The sequence below is a fragment of the Biomphalaria glabrata genome, chromosome 14 (assembly GCF_947242115.1).
Source record: "Biomphalaria glabrata chromosome 14, xgBioGlab47.1, whole genome shotgun sequence".
NCBI classification, from domain to species: Eukaryota; Metazoa; Mollusca; class Gastropoda; family Planorbidae; genus Biomphalaria; species Biomphalaria glabrata.
Window position 1 is genome coordinate 24,727,809 of NC_074724.1, and position 19,891 is coordinate 24,747,699.

The 19,891-nt window shown below is 31.2% G+C and overlaps 1 protein-coding gene across 9 annotated transcripts in view; it reads right to left on the bottom strand.

Annotated features, from left to right (window-relative positions):
* Positions 1 to 570: 570 nt before the first annotated feature.
* Positions 571 to 19,891, bottom strand: part of LOC106055202 (ATP-binding cassette sub-family G member 4-like) — a 62,926-nt gene continuing 43,605 nt past the window's right edge. For 4 of the 9 annotated variants that reach the window (XM_013211382.2, XM_056011658.1, XM_056011659.1 and 1 more), the window contains exons 7-18: positions 19,486 to 19,609; positions 19,086 to 19,200; positions 18,007 to 18,095; positions 16,387 to 16,635; positions 14,785 to 14,820; positions 13,851 to 13,868; positions 11,652 to 11,753; positions 11,180 to 11,348; positions 10,316 to 10,416; positions 9,605 to 9,760; positions 9,075 to 9,193; positions 571 to 8,341 (exon numbers count right to left, since the gene is read on the bottom strand). In XM_013211382.2, coding sequence (XP_013066836.1) covers positions 8,116 to 8,341; positions 9,075 to 9,193; positions 9,605 to 9,760; positions 10,316 to 10,416; positions 11,180 to 11,348; positions 11,652 to 11,753; positions 13,851 to 13,868; positions 14,785 to 14,820; positions 16,387 to 16,635; positions 18,007 to 18,095; positions 19,086 to 19,200; positions 19,486 to 19,609 — 1,504 coding nt within the window. In that variant the 3' untranslated portion in view covers positions 571 to 8,115. The remainder of the gene's footprint in view (positions 8,342 to 9,074; positions 9,194 to 9,604; positions 9,761 to 10,315; positions 10,417 to 11,179; positions 11,349 to 11,651; positions 11,754 to 13,850; positions 13,869 to 14,784; positions 14,821 to 16,386; positions 16,636 to 18,006; positions 18,096 to 19,085; positions 19,201 to 19,485; positions 19,610 to 19,891) is intronic. The other 5 variants (XM_013211386.2, XM_013211388.2, XM_013211389.2 and 2 more) reach the window with 5 other exon arrangements.

The following is a 19,891-nucleotide window of genomic DNA, read 5'->3' on the forward strand; positions in this document are numbered from 1 at the left end:
GAATTTCTTACAAATTGGGTACCACTCTGAAAAGAATATTTTTTGATGTATGATACAGAAAGCATCATCCAGTCTAGTATATATACCTGCCTCACCCCACATACAACATAATGAGTGACTACAACATATTGGAAAGTTCTGTTTTAACTAGGCTGACTACAACTATCCCAAAACTTGACAAGGAGTCACAATAGTTGAGAGTTAAAACTGTTTCAAAGAAGAAATCCAATAGTATAACATTGTGTACTCAAAGTATCAGGGCTGTTATACACAGTCTAATTAGTGTCATAGTTACAACAAAACAAGACGGAAATATAAAGAATCTTTTTTTATCTTGTGAAATTTGTTCTTTATTTTCGAAAGTAAAAACACAAGAAAAGTGTCATTTGCATTGATTGAACATACTGGCAGATAGTTTCAAATGGGTTATAACAATAAGACTAATGTTGAACATATTTGTATCTAGACTTACAAACAGGTTTCTACCAAGCTAGATCTATTGGTAAGGCTTGAATCACAAACAATATTTAGTTCTAAGCCCACAACAAGGAAGAGACATTGGAAACTCCATATGTTCCATATGTGAACAAAATCAAAAGTGATCTATTGAGATTAGATATTACATGTTACAATATACCTATCTATTATATTTATACCGGTATCAGATTTATGGCTAAAGTTAAATACAGTTTCACTAGCCATGTTCAAATGTCATGCTGGAGTCATTGGCTGGATTCAATACATTGCACTGATAGGGTTAATGTATGCTGATATTGGCTTCTAGTCCAATTCTACTAACATATTTTCATAATGTTGACCTACTTTCTTGACCTCTGCATCAGCTAATTGCACTAGGCTATCTCCTCTTAAATAAAGACCAATTAGTCTATGGCATTACTTTCATATATTAGCCCAAAATATCTATAAACCTCTTCTATTTATGAAAACAATAAATTCATTTGGTTAAAAAAAACTAACTTCTAACTCCCCTGAGGGCCATTTATTTCTTAAGATACTAGCTTATGGTATCCCTATTCATATCTTTTAATACATTAAGACAAAGATAACATGGTTTCTATCTTGAAAGAAAGATCTCCTCATGTAGGGAGTTTGGAGATGATACTCAAATGATCCAAGCAAACAACTTTTAAGACCTTATTGCAGCATTTTATGTGCAACTCAAAAATATAGAGCTAAGCAAATTTAAAGCTAACATTTGGCTGTATCAACACTTAAGTAATTTTACATATGCTTTTGAGAGATACCCTCAGATATACCTCAAATCAAATTCACTAATATTGCCTGGCTAAGACATCAAATTTTGAAAATCATCTAAGATGTTTAATAATTATAATAAAACAAATTCCCCAACATTATTCTACAAAACAGCAACATATTTAGCCAATCTTAGCATCAATTTCTCTCTACAAATACAACAGTGAAAAGAAATGATCTAAAACAAACAAAAGGCTAAGAGCGAAAACAAAAAACTTAAAAGGGTTTTAAGAATAAATAAATCAATCCAGAATGTATATCACAAACATTTGCATCGAAGACTTAAAAAGGAAGCTGAACAAAATCAAAAAGTAAACAAGGGAAAACAAAACAATTACTATGTGTATATTTGTGTATGTAGATGTGCACCTAAATCTCAACAAATATATGTCTATATAAACACTAATAATCAGCTTTCTTTTTTTTTTTGTCTTGTATGTCTTCATGTTATCTCCAGTTCTATTTATCTAACAAATAGTCTTTTCAAAAGATTGCTAGTTACTAATGAAGATACTGACTAATGACACAGATTATGTGGAGTTAAACTACAAAATTATATATAGACAAACTTTATCTTACAACTGTGTTTTTATTTACAACTTTGAAAAACTGGATCAATAAAGAAAACAATAACAGAACAATGTCATCAAACAATCAATTAATTAAATAATTCAGTTTGTTAACAGTTGCTTTACATAAAGCCACTTAAATACTTGACATATTTGGCTATCTCACATACTGTTTACACAATCTCAGAATACAGCATTAAGGTCTAGAGACTTAAAATCCCAAGCATACACATCTCAAACCATGCTTAGAGCTTACAAACAAGATTCTGAACATCTCAAACAAAAAACAACATAAAACTATTACAGCTTTCATACAGCGATGCTACAACTTTTGTGGAACTATCATCACACTAATTACAGCTATTGCAAAAAAAGATAAACAGCTAGCAGAAAGTAAAGATTTAATTTAACTGTGGCAAGGTAGAATTTTCTAGAAGCTCATCAATGATACAGTTTATAAACAAGTAATCAAAGATAGTTTATGTACCTAGCTAACTTAGCTAAAAAATAATTCAAAATAATCACAAAGCTATAGTCAAGCGAATTGTAAGTTTTATAATTTATTACATCCTAGTTCACACTTCCTGCAGGACAGCAGGGGTTGGTAGCAGGCCAAGGTTTAAATCAAGATCATTGAAATGAGCCTGAAGCACATAGTACATAACCAGGCAGCCATCCAAGTTTACAGTACTTACATTCCAATATTTCTTAAATTAATTAATATCCATAATATCTAAAAATTAATGAATACAAAACAACATTGAAACTTATTCAATAGATATAACAAAAAGTGATATTTCTTGTTCTAAACTCAAGATGTTAACACAGTAACAAACTAATAGACAATTCATTCCAACATATAATGGTCAATAACATCAATACAAAAATGAGACTCTGGAAAGTAACCAAAAAAATATCTGTTATAGTTTGCCATTTAGTTTCATTGCAATACAAGCCAGATACACTGATGAATCTACTAGATCCTATAACACATTCAACACCTCTCTGTTGGTCAATAAGGTTAAAAAGCAATTTAAAAAAAAACTACAGTTAATACATAAGATTTAAAAAAACAACAACAACACAACATGCAAGTAATTTTCAAACAGTTGTCGCACAACTATTTGTCAGTGAAATGAGAACTAGTACACGAGTCATCTTCACATACATTATGATAACATATATACAACTTAACGAATATATTATCTGACATTGTTTTATAACTCTGAATAAAAAAAGCATTTTGAGCAATGTAATGACTTATCTTTTCATTTATACAAGTTTAGGAGATTTGTTTTTTTGTTCTGAGCAAATATTTAGATAACTCCACTTAGTATTTATAATATTAGCTACAATCAGAACTAAATCATCTCAGTTTATAAACACAAAGCACAATCCAGTACAAACTAATGAATACATCAGCATGATTTTTTTCCTCTCAAAAATGTTCACCAGCATAGCAGGACTACACCGATGAATAAAGAACACTTGCCACTTTGTCCTCCTTTAGTTCAAAAATTCTTTCTAGCAAAATGATGTCAGCATATTATTAAGTAGCCATATAATGTAAAACTAAGACATTATGAAGTACTGTAGATTTAAAAATACAATAGCGAAGAATTTCATTGAATCTAATATGCTATAGGTACTGATCTAATTTGATGGTAATTTGTGTGCAAATGGAAAAGTTATTACAATATAAACAATACAAATATACTCTTGCACAATAGAAAAAGGACATTGGTGCTGAACTGCTTATTTTTTTTTAGAACCATATTTCAAAGATTTAAGAATCAGATTAATGGATAGGTGAAGGTACCTAAACTATGTCATATATGCAAACATTACATTAGCTTATGTATTCTGCATCCAGTCACTTCTTTTTTATAGCTATCATAAGCAGGCTTATAATACAATCCCTACCAACCAATATTAATTACTATCGGTAGGTAAATAATAAATTTATCAAGAACGCAGTTCTTTAAAATTTTGCATTCTATAGTTGGCAATTCAACATTTGAGAAATATTAAAATGATTAAAATCAATAATAATGTCAAAGTACCAGCACTCGGAATCAAACAAATGAAAAGACAAAGTGAAACTGGACATTTATCAATGACTTCAAATACTGAACTAATACTTGTCTTAGCTACTTTTGTTTTTCTCTCTCACAAGCCATTTCGTCAAAAGTAGAAGACATCTTACAGTAGATTGAGCCACAGATGTATGACAAGCCTATTGCTATAAGGGTGGCCTAATTAAAGAACAAATATATAATTCAACAGCTGTTGGGAAAGGTTAGCAAAATTTTTCCAAGACCAAATCAAATAGCTACAAAATAGATTTGACTTATTTCATTTAGAGATTAACATTTATTTTTAACTCCATGTTAAATATACTACTAACCTATTTTTTGTAAAATCAATAGGTCACAATAATTTGTTAAAATCTTTTTCTAAATTCTACATAATTAGTTCCAGACTGGACATAAAGGAAAATATGACTGTGAGAAAATTCTAGAGAACACAAAATGTTGACTTGTATACTAGCTTTTACCTATCAGCTTAAACTCAAGAAAACTGATTGTGATTTAAAACCAAAGGACACGATCTAGTTGTTCATAACTCAAATTCAGATTCAAGTTGCATCAAAATGTATGCACAATAATGAAATGTTTTAGTTTGTTGACTGATTTTATTTATTTTGGGTCAGAAGTAAGTAAACCCTGGGACTAGGAGGAATTAAGTACACAGTATCACTAAGAAATTCTTTAAAAAATTCACAAACTGTAACTGACAAGCTGATTCAACTATTCTTGTATTTCCTAGCAATGAATGAATCAACGAAAAGTTATATATTGTAAACACTTCCTACTAAAAATCAAATCTGAAGATTAAATTATATTAACTAAAAAGGAAGAGCTTGGCTCATTGTGATCTGTGTATACTATATAGGTTGTAGTGGCACAAAAACAAACATTTTGACTGAAACCCTTAAGACTGATGAATACATAAATAGACCATATGTAAATAAACTGACAAAAACAAGAAAAGGTGGACGCATAGAAAATATGCTAAGTTGTTTAAATGTTTATTTCTTTAAATTAATGAGTATTAACGTATTTCTTTGTTGCTATTCATCAGTAAAGCAGAAAAGTGGTGATAAAATCCTGTTAGAAATAGTAAGTAATGCTAAACACAGAAATAAAAATCCTTTTTTTTTTCTTAATTAAAAACCCAGAAAAGATGATTTGTATAATTACAGATCCAGTTCAACTAATAATAGCCCAGTTTGTAGGAGCTATCACAAAGTTGGTTGGACTGTTTTCTAATTTGATTTCCATTTCATAGCATCTCCTCTAGAACAAACCCTACACATTGCACTGTGATAGGATTCACAAATACATCCAGATGTCTGCATAAACAGATAAAAGAAATCTAGTCAAAAGTCAGAGCAGACATTTGTGTGTACGGTATATCATAGGGCTACTTTTAGAATGGAAATTTGTGCTTAGACCACAGTAACATTAATGGGAGAATACTCTCACCATAAGAAAAAGGTCATAAAGTGGAAGATAAAAAAGAGAAACATGCAAAAGTGCTAGTACATTGTGCTACAGGTTGTGCTAACATTACAGTAAAGAGAATGGGATTATTTACATACATTAGAATGATATATTTATTTGGCCAGCTTTGAAAGATTCCAATTCATTCAACAAAGAAATCACTGGGCAGGACTCTATTTGGTATTTACAGTTTGTATTTTGTTGTATTTCATATTTCAATACTGTTAAGGAAGCAGTTCCAAACATGTGTAATGAGGGAAAATCATGACAAATGCAACAACATATTGTACAAATGTTACAATGATGTGGATCAATCTACAGTTCAAGAAACCATCTTGACAGACTAAAAAGCACTAACAACACATTGAAAAACAAAACAATTTGTACCAGACTAATGAATAAAAACAAATTAAACTCGGTAGAAACCAATGATTCAAAGCAAATTAAACTCATTTCCTTTTCTCTCCCAATAGAGAAATAAATAAAATTTAAAATGCTTATATATATATATATATATATATATATATATATATATATATATATATATATATATATATATATATATATATATATATATATATATATATATATATATATATTATATACTCAGCCTTATTTAGAGAAAGATTTTTTTCCTAGTTTAGAGCTCCTACAGAAAGGCAGGGGTTGGTAAGGGTTTGCACTAAGAACCATTGTGATGAAATGTTTTCCACAAGACATGCAAGTCATAATGCAAGATCTATTTATGTCACAAATATGAAGATATACATTTGAAGAGGACCATTTTGGTAACAGTTTCATTAGTTTTAATCTATTGCACATTTGAAAAAGTCTTTTGGCTCTACATGAAATCTCAAGGAAACATAAAAAAAAAAAGATTCTGTGTTATAAAGTGGAGAGTTAATGTTATGTGCGTATAGCAACAAAGTTACACAAACACTACAGAGGTACTAAGTGTTTTTGGTCTTCAAACAATATCCAGAACTGAAACTTGGTGAGGACAGTGATGAATGTTCTGGCCAGTGGTCTTGGACAGGTGGGAAGATGTTGAGTGGTTAAAAAAAACAACAACAACAAAGTTTCATTTTAAAAAAAAAGCTTTTTCTAATTCTTTTGTAAACATGCAGTTAAATTAAATTTGCTTCAATCCGTTTTTTTTTAAGTGTCTTATCCCAGTTATAACATTTTAAGGTCTAAATCTCACCATCAGTATCTATGCTAAACAAGTGCTATGAGCTATAGAATATATTCTATTTTGATTGTAAAACAACTAATTAAGTTGCAAGTCAGAGGACAAAGAAGGTTGAGGAAGAGAAACACAGAACATACTAACATGAAGAGATGAGTATATTTCTTCTTTCCTGAGTTGATGGAATAAATAATGACACTACTACAAAAGGAACAAAATAAAGCAGTGCAGTGGGCTGTGCAATTTAGGCTGTTGAAAACAACAACATTTTCATCATGTTGAAACAAGAGTCATGGCATTACACAGCACACACCCAGAGCCAAAGTGTAACTAATATTTATTTGCTCTTGTTCTCCAAGCTCTGCATTGAGGTGCATGAGCAGAATGTAAGGGAATTGCAATGCAACAAGAAAGATGCAGACAAATAAAAGACAACTAGAAATACACACTACCAACACTAGTAAATGCAATAACTTGTTCTTGCACCATGAAGAAAAAAATAGCAACAACTTTTGAAGAGTGTCACAAGTAGTAGTAGTACAACATACAGTCTCATTCTTGTTGGACTATTCCATAAACACTTTCATCACTTGATGGTTGGAGACAAAACATGGAGAAGACAATGGAAGCAATTAGATGAAAGAAATTTGTATTCAAAAGGGTGGGGGGGGGGGGAACAATGCACAAAGTCTTTGTTGACAAAGAAGTGAATATAGCTGTCCTGTAAAATAAGGTTTGTTTATGTTGAATACAATAACAAATACTGTCAAACAATGCAATCACATTATAATTTCATTCACTTCTAATTCAGTTTCTAATTTGCCTTTTTGAGTGTGCTGTACCATTAAATAAGAAAGATGTGTAAACACCTGTTTGAAGTCAATGTCTAAGAAGTAGAGACTAGAAGAACTGAATAGGACAACACACATATATGGTAGTGATAAGGGAGCAGTGCAAACTTCAAAGCCACCACTTGCCTGTTCTCTTCTCACTACTGAACACTCTTGACATACCCTGTAGTTATAACAAATAGGGTTGTACTCAAATCATAGTTGAGTCCCTACATAGAAATATCATCATAAAATCCAGGCCAAGAATTTCTTTAAAGTACTTTACACATTATGAAATCTCTGAAATATCACTTGCAGATGAGTACATCCGGGTTAATAATGGTTGTAATAAAAGGAACAATTTTGGTCAAGTATCACATATTGACTCCATTGTGACATTAAAATAAATCCAATGATGAATACACACACTCATAAAAAAAAAGGATAAATCTGTAAGCCTAGCTTAGCAGTTCCCTGAATAAAACTAATTCATCCAATGCATTTAGACAGATATCATGAATGCTGACATGTTTATCTCTTATCATCAGGATGAAATTTTCTTGACAAATGAACATCTCCTTTAAGCTTGAAATCATAAGCCAGGAAGAACTTACAGTTGAACAGCTGAGTGCTCCATGGGGATAAGTCTATGTGTCTAAATCTCTGATCTGACAACTGTAGGCTCTTCATCTCTGAGCCTTCACTCTCCATCTCAGCACCAAGTAGCAGCCTGCTCTCAGAACAACAAAAAACCCACACAGGACTATGAAGTCGATGTAGAATTTGGCATCTTCTACATCCATTTGCTTAAGGACATCTGTCCCCTGGCGAAAGATGCACTGGTTCTCATCACAGTCTAGGTCGCCCCTATCCCAGCCATAGATAGCTTGAAGTGTTCCCTCAAAGGAGTATCTGTGAACACATATAAAGTACAATTATGATGTGAAAACATGTTGAAAATGATACTATATAATTAATCCATTACCTACTCCAAAAAGTCAAATTTATATTGGTTTGTGATTTTATCAAAGTTTGGTGGAATAACAAAGCAAAATTGTTTTCATGAATGATAAAAAAAAAAAGAGACTGCATTTTGATTAGTTATCAAATTCTTTCTTAGATGAAGAAGCAATATTAATAGCAAGGGTCTCCTGATGAAAGTTATTTTTAATCACTGTTCATAAATTAAATGAAGTTTAAATCTAAATCTGAAACAAATCAGAATCATGTGAATGGGATGAAGTGTCATATGAACACTTTAGCCATACAAGTGGCTCTAATGTATGAATTCTCATCTAGAATTAGTTACAAATATATCACTTACACTACAAAAATATATTCATGTGTATTAGACAATGAAGTTGATGGTCTTGTAATTAAAGCTTAAAAACACCATGAATATTGATTATATTTTAGTGATGGTATTACTGAATACATTTTCTTGTTTGTTTTATAACAAACTGAAGCAATAATAATAATGAAATACTTAATCCCACCACCCTCCAAAACGTTTCAACTAAATTAATTTGATTCTGTAATATTTGCTATCACAGCCATGTCCTAAATTGAAAACTATGCACACGTAGAAGCAAAATAGCAAAGAAAGCAAAGTACAACTAGTGTTGCTTGTTAATATAGAAACTACCTGATGTACGAGATATAGGACAACCACTGAAGATAAGCAGGTATGGTATCAAAGTTGACAAAAAATCCACTGAACAGAAGTATAGGGATGGCAGTCACAGGACCTAGAAACACAGCCACCTGAGTAGGATAATACAGACATAAACATAAATATCTTTTGAGTTCAGTCAACTGGCATTTGTCTTAGAGTAAAGTAGAAAATATATTTTTCATTAGACAAACTTTTATACATAAATTTCTCATTGATTACACATACTAAAGCTAATTTAAGCTAATTAGTTGAGTTCACTGTTCTCTACTAGCACAGGAAAAACAGTCTTATGTTAATGTTTTTATTGTGTTTATTTCAGTCTAAAATTATCTTGAGTAGACACTAATTGTGCAAATAAATCTTTTAACTAAGTATTGAAGTGTATCTATTTTTCATCACATCTTTTGTACTTGTGGTAACCTTTTGAAAATATTTTAAATTTTTATGTAGCAGAAAATGCCTAAGAAGGAGAATGAGTATTAAGTAGGCTACTACAATACCTGAAGGGAGGTTGCTGCCCCTATTAAGAGCCCCAAGCTCTGAGCCACCAGTGATGTTTGTGTTGACAATGTCAGGAACATGACAAACCTGGTGAAGTCATTGGGTTGTGAGGTCATAAAGTAAACTATGCTACCATACACCAGAGAGAAGATGATCTGAAAAACAAAAAGGTTTCAGTATCCAACACAGCATGAAGAGATTTCTAACCATAAATTTGGTATATCAACTATTTCCACTAAAAAAATCAAATTCCTAACAAGAAGAAAACTGTGTTTAAAAACAAAACAGTAAATGACAGTATGGAACTGATGAATTAAGAGCAGGAGCATAACTATAAAACTTGGTTTTGAAGAAACATGAAATTTGATACACAGTTTATGAAATTCTACAAACAATATTGATATTGGAACTCACTAATTTGATGATCTCTTTGTAGATAATATAAAAAAAAAAAGTTACAACTTTTTAGGGATAAACTTGTACAAATGTGTAGCTGTGCACATGATTGTGAGTATCAAATAAGACTAATGTATGAAATTTAGGGTAGAATGAGGTCATAAGACATATAGCATGAATTCTGTAAAGCTTGCAGTGATGATGAACATAACAGAAAAATCATGAGTGCAAGGAGTGGGCATGGGACAGTTTGCAGAAATAATTCTAGGCAACACAATCTTTTCTTGGTTGATAAAAAAACAAAACCAATGTACCTGAAAGGGCATGTCAGCCATAGTTTTAGCCAGGTAGTAAGCTTTCAGACTGTACCAATAGTTCAGATGTTCTCTAACAAATACTGTCATCTCTATGGGGACTGGACACAAAGGTAACAATTACAGCACAATACAATAAAGTTCAAGTTAATACAAAGTTGACTTGTGTCCAAACAATTACTGAGTGATAATAATTTTACATGAAAAGCAAAAAAAAAATATTTAAAAAACAAAAAAAAAAAAAACAAAGCCTACATGAAGTGTAATTGTATCAATTTGTTTGGATCAGTCATGTTATTAAATTTTGTAATAGATCTAGACCAACAACATTAAATACGATTAGAAATATTTTTCCAATTGTTTTTGTTTAGCACTATATCCTCCTTTTAGCTTTCTCACTACGCTACGATCCTATCACTTGTCTGGACCAGTTGGGAACATGGGGGAGGGGGAAGAAAGAAAGGGAGATCTGGGGGAATATTACAATAATCAATTTTATAAGCATTTAAAAAAAAATTCAACTCATGGCCTCATGGCTCAAGCCTCCTCAAGCCAACATACTAATCACACTGCTAGTGAGGTTCGGTGAGATAGTGAGGTATAGTTATCTATTCTTTATTTTAAACTTACTGTATACTGGTGACCTAAAAGGAGACTAATTCAGCATATACTTCAATCAAGTACAATTTCTTTACCTTGTTTGATATACCAAACAAAATAATTAATTACCAATAGTTAATAGCTTATTGGTTAATTTTCTAAATTGCTTCTTGTGTTTTCAAGTAAAAGAAATAATTGTGCTCTATTGATAACATAATATATTAAACAAAGCTAGCAAATCAGACTAAAAAGAAATAGACTTACATGTCAACACAGTTGGCATTAACGCAGTAAACATCAAAAAGAGCATGCAAAAAAATAAGCAGCCGGCATTGTTAAAAACTTTGCTGGCTTCATTGCCAATGCCCAGGTATAGTAGTCCAATCAGAATACCAACAGTAAGGTGTGAAATCAGACGAAGTCGTGTCAGGGTCTAAGCATGAAACAAAAAAAAAGCTGTTAAAATGATGTGATAAAGAAATATATAAACATTTAGAACTAATAATTTAATTATTTTCATTTATTTCATTTTAACAGTATTTTCTTAAAGTTCATTAGCCTTGAGACCAGTTTGTATAACATTTATAGGCCTCTTTTCTTGTAGCTGCATTTATTATGCTTATTGTCTATATCTAAAATATGTGCACTGAATGCTTAAGATTGCTGAAACACATATGTAGCCCACAGGCCTAGAGAATAGATACTGTTGTCATAACACTTTGTAGGAAATACTTACAGCATCCCTTACAATAGACATGAATGTACGTATAAAGAGTACCCTGAACTGTGTTAGACAGCTGGTATTGAAGGTATGGCATTCCTGATCAACAGGAAAATCCTGTAACAATTAAACAAAACAACTAAAATCCCAATCGAAGTCTGTCAAGCACTTTCTAAGCATCTATGTAATAATAGATCTACATAAAGAAATAGGAAGTTTATATTCATGTTAAGAATTTGAGGCCAAAAGGAAAATGTTTAAAAAGTATTTAGCTCTTTTAAAAAATGTACTTCAACTTCGTTCAATTAAAAAAAATATCTATGTACATTATGGTCTCTAAGATTAAAAAAAAAAGGATAATATACTACATGTTAGTGATCTGTAAAACAATTATGTGTCAAGGTCAGTAATTGGTTAGATTAAATATGTCCACAGAAGGGGGTTTAAAAAAAATAGACTTTATATATTGTCTTTCAAGATGGACAGACCTGACTTGTGTAAGGACCATGTTATAACTTTAAATTCAAAGTTTTCATGAAATATATTTGTTCATATATATATATATATATAAAATGGGTCACAAGTTTGAAAAATGCCAAAGTCTTAATATAGAGCTAAATGGTAATACTATATATGCTATATTTGGAATAGGGGATAAATGTGGCACAATAGGCCAATATTGTTTTTAGCATATGATGATTTATTCAAAAGTATTCTATTACAGAAGGTGGATGAAAATCGAAAAAGACCATTAATATAAGTTAAATATATTTTAGAATCTGGTAATTTGATGGCCCAAGAATTTATTTAAATGATAAAAAAATGGAAAAATATATTTTTTTTTACAAAAGATAATTGTGAGAAAATCATCTGCCATCAATTTGTCACATTAGCCACAAAAATCTATCATTAAAGACAACAAATTAGCAAAATTTGTGATGGTTAGCACACACCCACAGACACAAGTTCAATAGATAAATGACTAAGTGTTATGTGTCAATTTAAATGATCAAAATGTTATAAAAAAATAAAATGTGCCAAAACTGAGGCTATACTTCTTCGTGATGCTATAATTTATATGATGACTGTAGTGACAAGTGAAACCCACTGACTGCAATCCTGACTTCAGTAAAAATCTAAAGATAAATAAAGTTTAACTATAATTTAAATTGGATCCTACACTTTCATGTCTATGCTTCATGGAGTCACACTAGATTTGAAATTCTTTGCAATTGTGCATCTTAGAAGAAGAGATTTGAAGATAATGATTTCTCTTGGTTGACTAGACTTACAAAATGTATGCACATCACTAAATGTAAATGAACATATTAGTAGACAATCATTCCTTAACTTTTTGTTGTATTATTATTTTACATGTAGGATTGAATAGAAGACAACAAAAACAAAGGGTAAAGAGGAAGGGGACCAAGTTAAGCAAGTATCAACATCTTTAGGGCTTTCATGCACAATTCTTCATTGTTTCAGGTACAATGCAACATGTCTGAGAAAACAAACATTATTTGAGTGACAAATATAAAGTAATGCTACTTGCATTCAGCCAATAACTATTGTTAAGTTTAAAAAAAAATAATAGCTGCTTTGAAGGTTGATATTATATCTCGATTCAATAATAGTATGTACGGTGCCACAATGAATGTAAATGGTGAATGCAAATTGATTTTCATAACAAACATTGTCTCAATATTTCCAGCCACCAGTGACTATAAGCATATCCACTAAATCAGCAACGTAAAATATATGCACCAGAACTGCATAGCCACTAAAGAGAAATTTATCCCCATTACTAAAACAGCAAAATTAAAAAAAAAAAAATTTTTGACTGTGATGCACAAAACCTACAAAATGGCAATGCAGTTCTGGATATCAACCAGAAGCAGTCCAGTGTACAAACATACAATTAACAAGTTATAATTAGACATGAAATGCTCCAGCAGCACATTCCTGATATATACTCCTTGAGTATGCCATGGCAATAATTACATTGCACGAGATGGACATGCAACAACTAATTCAGGCATGACTACAAATATGTGGGAGTGGAAGCTTTGAGTTGGCAGCATAATACTAAACAATAGCTAATGAAATCTGTCCTATTTTATGTGTGTTGTTCCATTCCATGATTCAACTAAGACTTTTCCCAACCATGGCCACTATAGAAGCTTAAATGCCACAACCTCATGCTGCCAAACTAACCTCAAGACTTTCTTCTAGCTGAAACAAAATAAAAGATACAAACAACAGATACAAACATGAATGACAAAACATTAGAAAGACAAAAATAAAATTGATGCTCAATAAAGGATTTTTTTTTCAAATGTTGATTTAATTATTAACAAGTAGCTGATAATGAAGGGGTCTGAATGGAATTCAAGATTGTCAATAATCTTGCTTCATGAATGTAATAATTAGCTGGTGTCAATGTTCTCAAAGCAGGATAACATTGTACCTATCTAAAATAGTTATCCAAAAATTTTCTTGATTTGAGCTTTATCAGACAATTAAGATTTGTAAATATCTTAAATATCTTTTAAAAAATTCTTTTATCAAAAAAAAAAGATTAATAAAAAAAAACAAATTAAACAAAAAAGACAAAACTGACATCCTGCTCCTAACAGCCGACAATAAATAAGCAAAATCTGTAAAGGTGTTTTTATGTTTATTAAACACAAATGATGTTATATATAAAAAAAAACATGTTACGTTCAGCTATTAGTTCTGCATATTGTCCTGAATTAGAAATATGTTAATCCATAGATGAACATTTCAATTTCAACATGAGCTATATTGCATTATTGATTGATTGTTTGTTTGTCACATTTCCTTCATGCACAGACTAAACAACTTATAAACAACAGGAATAATGAACAAGAAAAACTAAAAATTGTGCAGTTGGATCAAACCAGCTTTCATTAATAAGACCACATAGTGACAATATTGAAGGGTTCAGGGATGAATACTACCTTTGGCAGCATGACATTCATGAAAGCAACATTCAAAGAAAACACAGGAGGAGGGGGGGGAGGGGATCAGATGTCTAATACAGGAAAACTTAGAATAAAATAAAGAAGTCAATGCAATGTTCATCTATCAGAGTTAAAAATAATTAACTACGGAATGATTGACTAACCTCCCAAGACTCTCCAGGCTGTATTGAAATATGACACTGATGGGTGAATGGTTGGTCAAAATTAGAATTATCTCTAGCATGCCAAACTTATAAAATAACATAAATGTAAAGATGTAATCATAGACATAACAAGTCAAAGTACTCTACATAAATTGCCATTATCTGAAGCTAAAAAAATATTTTTTATTCTGATCACTTTCATTTGACACAAGTCAAAACTGTTGTTTTTCTTAGACTAAAAAGATATATCTGATTAAACAACAACAACAGCATCTTTTCTTTTTTTTTAGATTAAATATGATTACATCTATGCCATTTGATAGACAACAAAATGTGGACTACAGTCTTAAAAATTGACAACAAATGAAAGAAAACATTTTTTTCAGAGGCAAATGTTCTCCTGAACCATTAGCTGAAAATGTGAAGTCCTGAGCTTAACTTACAAATCAATCTTTGAAAAAAAAAAAAAAATTAAATGACTGAATATTAATCTAATTCAAATGATTGATTTGAAGTGAAATATTAAGAGCTATTTAATCAATATCTTATATAGTTTCTATCATAGTGGCTCAAGTTTTAATCATTCTTTTCATCATGTCAAGTTTCCAAAGCACAGAAACCATTACATTAATTTTAAAAAAACCCTATGAATTAGTAAATGAAATTTTCATAAGCATTATATTCACACAATACCTTATATGACAATTGAAAAGATATTGTCTTGTTTTTTTTAAAGTACATGCTTATTTAATGTATATATAAATGCAGGTATCTTGTTATCTATGCAACTAACTGAGAATGAAGACAATATCACCTTAGATGTCTCAAACCACACAAATAAGGTGAAGTATTATGTTACTAACAATGATAATTTTATGAAAAGCATATTTTTTAAACTTGTTCAATAGGTTATACATGTTTTTCAATATAAGAGGGTCAATACCAATGGTTAAGGGAGATAAATTTTATTTTTAGCTACAACTAAACAAACATTGCAAATGAGAAAAGGAATAGTTTTTTTTTTTTCTTTCTGACACTTTAAAGGAACAAAATTTGTTACAAAAATAAAGTGCTCATCTCCTCATGCCTAGGTCAAAGAGTGTAGTTACACTTACAAGCCTGAGCTTGGAGGATAAGAAATGTGTTGAGATGTCACACAACAAGCAAAATGACAACAATGATTGCCTAGAGATATCAAGTCTCAAGAGAAACACATCATTTCTCACACAGTTTGCATAATTATATTATGACAAAACTATTCATCACAAAATCTATAACCTTTATTAAAAAATAAATTTGATTTCAATTAGCTTTCATGTATTAATACCAAAAATGAATAGTTTCTTTGGGGAAAAAAAGCTTTGAATGTATATGGAGCAGAGAGTGATGTATTATTTAAAATCTCAAAGTGGATTTCAAAATACTTTTTTTTTTAATTTATGAGCACATTAATATGAAAGATTTCTGAAAAAAAAAAAATAAGACTAACTCTGTAGACATAGACAACAGACAAACTCTCTGAAAGCAAGACTTGAACATGAACAATCACTAATACATGTATTCTGAATGTGTTTGAATGGTAAAATAAATTGTGAAGATTACCTCATGTGCTTTGTACTGAGGGAAACAAGCCCCATTGGACCATCCAGTGGTAGGGGAAGGTCGAGTGTCAGAAACAACTTTGGTGTTGTAGCGCTCCCCGCAGTTCAGGGAAGTGTTGTCTCCTAGGTGGGAGTTGTTAGTTTTGTTTAATTGTGTGGCAGCCTGGCGGTGCACTGAGTCATCCTCGCATGAATGTACAGAGGGGGTGTGTGAGCCATGGCCACTGGACTGCTGCCGATCATAGTCAATCTAGAATACAAGAGTAAAAAAAAAATAGAACATCCAATGATTATATTAACAATAAATAAAATAGTCTCCACTTATGCTTCATGTCTTGGGGTAATGTAATGTTTGTCTGGATTGCAACACCAAGAGTTTACAAGGTAGATATGTGGCCAACAAAATGAAAAGAAAGGTTACACCAAGAGCTCAAATGAGGAGCAAGCAGTTTGGTAGCTTAGCACAGTACCACTTAGATCAGTTATATTAAATAGTATTGTTTTACCCATAGGTACCTTATATCACATCATTCATTCTTCTTGACTTTAATGGGACCTATATCAAACATAATCTTTACATCATTTGCCCCATACATCAAAACATCTGAAAAGGGTGACTTACTTTAATACTTTACTAGATTAAACATAGCATCTCTACTTCACACACAAACATTTCATTACAACTGAATTACTTTCCAATTAATGAAAACAATTGCCACTTTTGTTGTTCTTTTTCCTTGATAAATAAAGTTTGGTATTATCCCAAAGTAGATTTTTCATTGATAGCCTTTATGAGCATTCTGTTTTCTTGAATGTTGTCTTGTAAAATGTTTTACATGTTTTGGATGTTCCTTCAGAGTTGAAGATAGTTTACTTCCTAGTCCAAACCTCCCACCGGACAACAGGGAATGAGAGCAGGCAGGGTTTGAACCCAGGACCATCGATAAATCCAAACGACAGTCCAGCGCGCAAACCCCATGAGCAGGCAGCCATCCTGAAGTAATAGCTCAACACTTGAGGATAGTTTTAAATACAATAATGTGACTCGAAATAACAACTGTTCCTAAAGTAGACTTCACCTATTGTATATATTATTTCAAGTAGTTGAAAATAGTTTAAACAACTCTTGAACAAAATTCAATAAAGATTACATTGGTGAAATCATTATTGATACTTTTCTTTACTATATCTTCCACATTAGAGAGTATTCTCAAGCATTCAGAGAACACTTATTTGACCAACTTGGCTCATAATGTAAACCAGAGTTTTCAAAACAAACCAATAAAATCATCGCATTTGAATGTATATTTATCAGTAAGCTAAAGAAGACAGTCATAAGAAAGAATAATCAAGAAATGACAGTCAGTTATAATCTGTTTGTAAACATTGATACTTTTTTTTCAAAACATAAAATGACTGGGTTTTTTTTTAGTGGCATGCCCTACAATTTATCCTCACACTACAGACTGGGATTTGGTTACTACACGCCATTATCACACACTACTCTACAGGAGGTTTAAGCAAGAAAAATGATTAACATGTAAGAACTTTCTTTGCATTGTGTAGATAGTTAAAAACAAACAAGCTAGAACTGATATCAGTGTAGTAGCTGTAGACTTACTTGAAATGGATCACATTTGCCATCATTCAGTGCTTGGATTAACTTGTGCACATTTTTCTCACCATACTCCCCAGCTGCCACTTCCATAACTGAAAGAATAAGAAATGTACTCATCACAATGTAAACTTGTTCATCAAATGTAAATGTTATTCTACAAAAAATCTTCAAAAACTGAATAAATGATCAAACTCTAGAAGGGTTTAGGTCCTAGACCTTTGACTCAATCAGTGTTTCCCATACTTTTTGCTTATGACACTCTTTTTCCCCATGAAAATAAAAAGTATGTCTATGCCCCCTTAGTCATCTATGAACAGAATTATGTTAGCAGAAACATTCAAATGTCTCTGACAAGAAAATGTCTATCTTATTACAGAACCTTTAGTTAAACCAGCAAAAAAAAAAAATAAATTTTAAATTCAAAAATGTAATAAATTTTCCTTTATTTATTTATTCAACTTTTTAAACATTTGTTTGTCCTTATTGTGAGTGTAATCATTGTAATTATTAACTTGGATACACTTTGGTAGGGTAGAGTAACTGTAAGCATTAGTCACTATTTTTTTGTTTATCCTTAAGAACTAGAACAAAGGACTTTACTCATATATTCCATACACTATCTAATAAACTATGATACAATTTGGATCTATACCTATTGACAGTACTATTGTCCTTTTGAGAAATATTCAAATATGGATCTATGACAACATAATTTTTACCCATAAAAATAAATGACCACCCTTGCCAACACCTATATTAGAAGCACATTGCACACCCTAGGAGTCTGGTTGAGAAAAGCTGACCTACATTCAGTTCTTTTGAAATACAGGCTAGACCAAATTGAAAATCCTGAGTGTATGGCATTTATGAAATGTCTAGTGACATTAAATGCAACATATTAGAGCTTAAAGTCATATAACTTTATCAAGTACGCTAATATTTCAGCAAGGCACCTTAGAATGATGTTGCTGGATAGGCTGTTATGTGCATGATGTTAAGTTTATCTCATTACTAAAACCCTAAGTAGCAAATTTGTAACTCCCACTATTGACAGATCTATACAATAAAATGGTTTGAATTACCATAGTCAGCTGGATTGTGGTAGTTTGGACAAACAAGGCCTTGCTCTTCAAAGTAGGGCAGAAGGGCTCGGATGGTGCCTCTATAAATACACTGACCATCTACTAGTAAATACAACTGAAAAAAAAAAAAGAAAGTTTTTGAAATTATACAAATGTATTCTAAGAAATCTGCTTCAGTTCAATAGTAGTTTGAACCAGGCCCAGCAGAGTCTAGAATACATTTTACTGGCTTTAAAATGGTAAAAAATTTGATTTTCTTGGTGATAATGGTTAAAAGATGTTTGTCTCAAAAATACTGAAACTTACATTTTAAGATTTTCCTTCAATAAAGATTGTTATTACTGTCAAATTAAATTAAGTTGAATGAGACTATAACAACGACAATTATGTCCCAACTTACATGATCAAACATCTCAAATAATTTAGCACTAGGTTGATGTATTGTACATATAATAGTTCTTCCTCCTTCAGCCAGTTTCTTCAAGAGAGACACACATTGGAAGCAAGAAGCACTGTCTAGACCACTAGAAACAAAGACAAAGATGTTTCTACTTAGAAATGCACTGCAGAGGATTTGTAAAGATTGTTGAACATTTAAATATTTCATAAGAGACTATAATAATTGAATTTATTGCATTAGAACCTCCAGTAAAATGTTTCTATGATTGCAGAATTATTTATAGAGCACGATAGTATTGCAAAAATAAATATTTATGAAGTAAAGTAACAGTACATCATGCGTGACCAGAATTATGGTTTATAGTCATAATCTTTAAATCAGTAGCTTTTCATTACGGTAGAAATTA